Below are 6,737 nucleotides of genomic sequence, written 5' to 3'. Positions count from 1 at the left end.
AGTCCTGCCCGGCTCCTAGCATCGCCCCGGGACACAGACGGGTTATTAGCCGACGGGAACCCAGCGTAGGACAGGGCTTGTTAGCACAGACATCAGGGACTTCCAGCAACGTTCATCTGGGGGGGACCCCGGGCCTGGTGCCCTGGGCTCTGCCCCCCGAGTCCCAATCGGGAGCCTGCTCGGTTCCAGCTGCCGGGCTCCAGACACCCCCATTGCCCCTCCTCCAGTCCTTGCCTTGCTCCCCTGGTCGCATCCCCCTCCTGGGTCCCGGGTGACGAAGGGCACCAGCCATCGCCTACGTGCAGGCCGCTGGAGCAGCCTCACCTGCCCCCGAGGGTCTCAGCCAAAGTCACCCCCCCAATTCCCACCACCCAGCATTGGTGCAGCACACAGGGAAACTGAGGCACACACCATATTCATGCACAACAGACTGGCACACAACATAACAAGGGGCAAACCCACTTTGTCACGCCCTCGGGGCACAGGGGCTGGGCACCCGGGGACTCCTCGCCCGGCACTGGGATGCGGCCCCTCTGGGGCGGGGGGCGGTGAACTCCCAGCCAAGCTGCGCACAGGTTCGAGACAGGAAGTGACGGAGACGCTGAAGATGACTGAAGGGAGGGGCCTGAACAGGGAGCTGGCAGGACGCCTGGGTTCACGCAGGGCTCTGAGGACAGGGCACCCCCGCTGAGCCTCTCTCCCCACCCCGAAAGCTGTTTCCATCACGCCATTCAAGCCGGCGGCTCCAGGCAGGAAACGCTGCGTCACGACATCGACCACTTCCCCCCCCAGCCGCGCCCGGCTCCCGACGCGGCCCCGGCCAGCCATGGGGCACCGCCCGGCCCGGCCCACGGGTCCTCGCCACCCCCCATGAGCCGCTGGTACGCCGGGCACCCTCCGCTCCCAGCCTTGACGTGAGTAGCCTGTGGCTCGTCCCCCCCCCTTCGGAGCCGGCACCCCCCCCCCCCCCCAGAGGGGCCAGGCCCTCGTCCCACCCCCCGCAACCCTGAGTCACCTAGTCCCCTGTCCTCGGGCCGGATCAGCACCGGCGCCCCCCAGAGGGGACAGCCCCCGTGTCCCATCCCCCCCCAGCCAGTGCCAAGTCAGAGCCGGCGCCTCCCCCCCCCAGGAACCCCCCATTTATCTCCCCATCTCTCTCTCTCTCCGCAGCCAACCGCCGACGATGCCCCCGTCTCTGCCCCCCAGCCCCCAGCTCCCGCCCCCTTCGCCGCCCCCTGACCCGCCCTGCACCGCCTGCCTGGTGCCCATGGTGGCGCTGGCCGGGGTGGCCGGCCTGTTCGTGGTGATCTCGGCCCTGCTGGGCGAGCGGCTCTTCCGGGGGTCCCGGGCCCGGGGGGTGCCCAGCGTGTGGCGCCGGGGCGGAGCGCTGTGGATCGAGCCGGCGGCCCCATCCCAACCGGATGGAGCCCCCCAGGCGGAGACGGGCGACCTGTGGATCCCGCGCCCCCCGCCCAGCGCCGAGGACTGGTACCGGGGGCCCGCCGGCGGCTCGGGGAGCGGCACCTCCAGCGGCATCCACTCGGGGGTGCCAGAGAGCGCCGGCAGCAGCACGGCCTTGTGGGACGCCGAGGCGCCGGCCTGGGGAGCCCAGCCCCACGTCACCCTGCAGGACATCTCCGACTTCTTCCGGCGTGGAGGGGGGAGGGGGCCGTGAGCACCGACACAGGGGGGGGCATCAGGAGGCGACCCCCGCCCCAAGAAGCAGGATTCACCCCATGGATGTTGGGGCAGAGCTGAGATTTTGGGGGGAAACTATGAAAATTGGGGGGGCCCCACAAGCCTGCTGAGACCCCCCACACACACTGTCCCCTGGCATGGGGCTCTCTTTGCGCCCTCCACTGTTACTTCTCTCCTGCCAGGGGGCTCAGCTGGGCCTGCACCCCCTCGCCTCCCCCGCCCGCCATCGGGCACAGAGGGGCCGCTCTATGGGACACGGGGAATTTCTGCCAGCGGCCGATTCGCGGGGCTATGGACAAGTGGCCAAAGCTCCTGGCTCCGTTAACACCCCCTGGGGGGCCCGGTGTGTCCCCCGTTCACCCCCTGTGACGAAGTGGGAATGTTCTTAATGTTTCCTCTGAACACTGTGTGGGTGCCTCTGTTTCCCCTTTGCAGTTCTTAAGTCTCTAGGTGGTGGGATCAGGGTGTGTGATTGTTGCAGAGCCCTGGAGGGCAGGGGTGATGGTGTCTGCACAGAGAATGGCCGACACCCTGTCTGCTGGCAACTGATGGCCTGGGCCCCTCCCCTGCTGAAGGTGTTGGAGAACAAAGAGATCAGGTGACCTCCTGGCCCAGGGAAAGAGACAAAGGCCAGAGGGGCTGGAGGGAGTTTCAGTTTGGAGCTGGCGGGGGAAACGGAGGGATCCCCAGGGCCAGAGTCTGGGCTCCCCACCCCCCAAGATGGACCTGACTGAGGAGTCCTGGTTGTACCTACAAGCTCTGTTTTAGACCGTGTTCCTGTCATCTAATAAACCTCTGTGTTACTGGCTGGCTGAGAGTCACGTCTGACTGCGAAGTGGGGGGGGGGGGGGGGCAGGACCCTCTGGCTTCCCCAGGACCCCGCCTGGGCGGACTCTCTGCGGGAAGCGCACGGAGGGGCAGGGGATGCTGGATGCTCCGGGGTCAGACCCAGGAGGTGAAGCCGTGTGAGCTTCTTGCCCTGAAGACAGTCTGCTCACAGAGAGGAGACTTCCCCAGAGTCCTGCCTGGCTTTGTGGGGAGCAGTTCCAGAGCATCACCCGGGGACTCCGTGACACGCCCCGTCTGGTTTGCCACAGCTGCCCAGGACGCGCCACGGGGGCTCGGCGTTCGGTGGCCGGCATGTGGCACGAATGGGCCAAGGCCGGCTCGCGCAATAAAGATTCTCGCTCTTGACTGGACGGCTGGGTCTGTGATCTGTGCCTAGACGCAAACACCGCCCCCTGGGGGGAGAGGCCCCCTGCCCCATTCCCTGCCCCCGCCCCGAGCCAGCCAGTCCCTGCCGTGGGGCCGGATGGGAGCCGGCACCCCCTAGAGGGGACAGGCCCCATGCCCCATTCCCTGCCCCCCCGAGCCAGCCAGTCCCTGCCGTGGGGCCAGATGGGAGCCAGCCCCACCTAGAGGGGACAAGCCCCCACCCCATTTCCTACCCCCCAAGCCAGCCAGGCCCTGTGCTGGGGCCGGATGGGAGCTGGCGCCCCCTAGAGGGGACAGGCCCCGCGTCCCATAGCCTATTCCACAGCCCCCCTCTTTCCTCTCCTAAATACCCCACCCCCACTCCCAGCCGCCTCCTCTGAATTTCTGGGCCCAAATCCCCCCAGGCCCCTTTTCTGCCACCCCCCTCCCACCCACCCCCCAAATAGGGAACTGAGCAGCTAATCATTTCTCTCCCAGCTGCCGCAGGGCGCCACTTCCTTCCAGGTCTTTCACCATTTCCTCTCCTTCTCTTCACCCTTTCTCGTTCACTCGTTCCTGCCCCGTCCTGCAGCAGAGGGGCTGCCACGTGCTGGTCCTGGGCTCAGACCCCCACACACCCCCCAGACCCCAGCCCCACCTGCAGCTACAAGCTGGCCCCGGCTCTCCAGCCACGAGGTACGTTGGGGGCAATTGGTGTGTGCGGTGGGATCAGCTGGAGAAGGCGCTCACTGTGTGGGAATGTGGGAGGAGGAATTAGGGTGGGGGGGTTAGGCAGGGGACTGGTAGTTGGCTACATAGCAATGGGCTGCTGGTCAGGAGTGAGGGGCACCAGCAGGGCAGGGGGGGGCAGGGCTGGGCTGGCAGGGGGCTACGGGTCGGGAGTGAGGGGCACCGGCAGAGCTGGGGGGGGCAGGGCTGGGCTAGCAGGGGCTACGGGTCGGGAGTGAGGGGCACCGGCAGAGCTGGGGGGGCAGGGCTGGGCTGGCAGTGGGCTACGGGTCGGGAGTGAGGGGCACCGGCAGGGCTGGAGGGTTGCAGGGCTGGCTAGCAGGGGCTGCGGGTCGGGAATGAGGGGCACCGGCAGAGCTGGGGGGGGCAGGGCTGGGCTGGCAGGGGCTGCAGGTCGGGAGTGAGGGGCACCGGCAGAGCGGGGGGGGGCAGGGCTGGGTTGGCAGGGGCTGCGGGTCGGGAGTGAGGGGCACCGGCAGAGCTGGGGGGGGCAGGGCTGGGCTGGCAGGGGCTGCGGGTCGGGAGTGAGGGGCACCGGCAGAGCTGGGGGGAAGCCCAGGGCTGGGCTGGCAGGGGCTGCGGGTCGGGAGTGAGGGGCACCGGCAGAGCTGGGGGGGCAGGGGCTGTGGGTCGGGAGTGAGGGGCACCGGCAGAGCTGGAGGAGCTGCGGGTTGGACCAGGGCTTGGTGCCAGCTGGGTGGGGCCGGCTGTTCTGGGAACTGTCTGGCTCTCTCCGAGGTTTCTGTGGTGTGGGGTAGGTGCTGATATTTCAGCAGGTGCAGCCCAGCCGTTGGGTGAGCCGGGGGCAGAGTGGAAAATTAGCGGGGGTCATTTGGGGGCATCTGCCCCATTGGGTGAAATTCACTGGGCTCCTCCACACACACCCAGCACAGCTCTGCCGGTGCCCCTCACTCCCGACCCGCAGCCCCTGCTAGCCCAGCCCTGCCCCCCCGCCCCCCAGCTCTGCCGGTGCCCCTCACTCCCGACCCGCAGTCCCTGCTAGCCCAGCCCTGCCCCCCCCCAGCTCTGCCGGTGCCCCTCACTCCCGACCCGCAGCCCCCTGCCAGCCCAGCCCTGCCCCCCCCCCAGCTCTGCCGGTGCCCCTCACTCCCGACCCGCAGTCCCTGCTAGCCCAGCCCTGCCCCCCCCAGCCCTGCTGGTGCCCCTCACTCCCGACCCGCAGCCCCCTGCTAGCCCAGCCCTGGGCTCCCCCCCCAGCTCCTCCCATTGGTGCTCTCTGCATCTGGCAGTTTTCAGTTCCCCCTTTGATGTTTGATTCTAAATCTGGCTTCCGGCGCAGCCTGGGATAAATATGGAGCGAAGAAATTGGTGTGATGCTCCCCATCGCCCCCTGCTGGGAGAGACCCTTAAACTGACCCACTTTCCCTTTCTCTCCCAGGCTGGTGTTTGTGCGTCCGGCACATCTTCGGTCCCCTCTCTGCTCCGTACCCGTCCGTCGAGCCCCGGCACAGGACGAGGGAGCCCAGACACCATGGCGGTATCGGGGGCCTGGCCCCAGCCGAAAATCCGGCCTACGCTCCTGCTCTTCCTGGCAGCTGCAGCCTGTGCACTAACACCACTCGAATTGAAGGCCAACGCCAGCTCAGGGACCAGTGAGGAAAGCCGGCACATCGGTGCCGGTCTGGAAACTACCTCACCCTCTGCTGACTTAACCAGCACCAGCCCCGGGCCCTCTGCCGAATTAACCAGCAACAGCCCCGGGCCCTCTGCCGAATTAACCAGCCCCAGCCCCGGGCCCTCTGCCGAATTAACCAGCAACAGCCCCGGGCCCTCTGCCGAATTAACCAGCCCCAGCCCCGGGCCCTCTGCCGAATTAACCAGCCCCAGCCCCGGGCCCTCTGCCGAATTAACTGGAAACAGCACCAAGCCCTCTGCCAAATTAGCCGGGCATCCACCCACCGCGGCACAGCAGGAACTCACCACCACCCAGACGCTGGCAATGAAGGAGCCGGTTGTCTCGGTGTCTCCATCTGCCCTTCCCTCTACGGAGGCAGCCCTGGCCCTGGGATCCGGCCCGGCCGGGGCGACGGCAGCGGGTGGAAAACAGCCCGTCACGGATCTGACGCGGGAGGGACTGAAGGGGCAAGCGGGCACGGTACCAGGGAGCCCAGGTCCGGGGCAGGAGACTCAGACACTGCCAGGCAGGAGCGGGCAGAACGAAAGCGCCCCCACGGAGACCGCCAAGGCCAAGGGCATCGATCAGAGCGGGGACAACCGGACCGTGCCAGCCAGCACCGATCGGACCGGACGCTACCGGGAGAACCAGCCCACCCCCAAACTCTCACCCTCTGCTCTACCCCCCACTCCGCCTGTCAACAAAAAGCCCGACTCCAAGGCTCCGGCCCCCACCCCCACCCCCACCTCCTCCTCCTCCTCCTCCTCCTCCACTGTGAGCATCATTGTGGTGCTGGTCGTTGTCGCCATCCTGGTGCTGGCCCTGGTCGCTATGGTGCTGCACTGTCGGAAGCGGCGCCGGTCCGGCTCCACCAGCTTCAGCGGGCGGGCGGGGCCTGGCGAGTGGGCAGGGCCAGTGAGCCTGCCAGAGGAGAAGGGCGAGGGGCAGGCCGGGGACGGGGGGCAGCAGGCCGGGCCGGGCGAAGCCAGGCGGCCCACGCTGACCACTTTCTTCGGGAAGCGCCACTCCCGGGTGTCCTCGGTGGCCATGGAGGACGTGGCCGGGGCGAAGGGCGAGGGGCCCCTTTCGGAGCCCCTGCTGGCTGCAGGGGAGCAGGGGGGTGACCCCACACCGCAGGGGGCAGGGGAAGCCAATGGGACAGTGCCCTTGATGCCCGGACCCCCCTCACCCCCTCCGGATCCCCCCGCCAATGGGGAATTCCCCCTGCCCCCGCCCATGGAGCAGGAAGCCATGCCCCCTGTGTAAGCCCCGCCCCAATCACCTGCCCTGCCCACAGCACCCCCTGCTGAGGGAGGCCGGAGCTGTTTCCATCTGCCCACCTAGGCTCTGTGGGATTCCTTGTCTTTCTTGCTCAAGTCTTTCTTTGTGTCTTTTGCAAGATTTTCCGCCGTCCCCAGCCACAAGTTTCCTGTTTATGATTCACTCTTCGAGGCCGTTT

At 67.8% G+C, this 6,737-nt stretch overlaps 2 protein-coding genes across 2 annotated transcripts; both read left to right on the top strand.

Annotated features, from left to right (window-relative positions):
- The first annotated feature begins 859 nt into the window (after positions 1–859).
- Positions 860–1,675, top strand: CUNH16orf54 (chromosome unknown C16orf54 homolog). The gene is made up of 2 exons (XM_065423170.1): positions 860–914; positions 1,171–1,675. Exons 1-2 carry the CDS (start codon positions 871–873, stop codon positions 1,673–1,675), a joined length of 549 nt encoding a protein of 182 aa, XP_065279242.1. The 5' UTR covers positions 860–870.
- A 1,872-nt stretch (positions 1,676–3,547) lies between these two features.
- SPN (sialophorin) lies at positions 3,548–6,731 on the top strand. The gene is made up of 2 exons (XM_065423172.1): positions 3,548–3,588; positions 5,042–6,731. The coding sequence occupies exon 2, from the start codon at positions 5,135–5,137 to the stop codon at positions 6,542–6,544; it is 1,410 nt and encodes a 469-aa protein (XP_065279244.1). The 5' UTR covers positions 3,548–3,588; positions 5,042–5,134; the 3' UTR covers positions 6,545–6,731.
- Positions 6,732–6,737: the final 6 nt, after the last annotated feature.

Source organism: Emys orbicularis, unplaced genomic scaffold, assembly GCF_028017835.1.
Source record: "Emys orbicularis isolate rEmyOrb1 unplaced genomic scaffold, rEmyOrb1.hap1 scaffold_90, whole genome shotgun sequence".
NCBI lineage: Eukaryota > Metazoa > Chordata > Testudines > Emydidae > Emys > Emys orbicularis.
The sequence above is the reverse complement of the archived record's forward strand: the minus strand, read 5'-3'. Positions and strand labels throughout refer to the sequence as shown.

Bases quoted from the DNA above. Each gene is read 5' to 3' on its own strand.
- SPN (XM_065423172.1), top strand. From the start codon at position 5,135: ATGGCGGTATCGGGGGCCTGGCCCCAGCCGAAAATCCGGCCTACGCTC.
- CUNH16orf54 (XM_065423170.1), top strand. From the start codon at position 871: ATGAGCCGCTGGTACGCCGGGCACCCTCCGCTCCCAGCCTTGAC. The intron at 915-1,170 runs GTGAGTAGCCTG...CTCTCTCCGCAG, and splicing joins CCTCCGCTCCCAGCCTTGAC to CCAACCGCCGACGATGCCCC.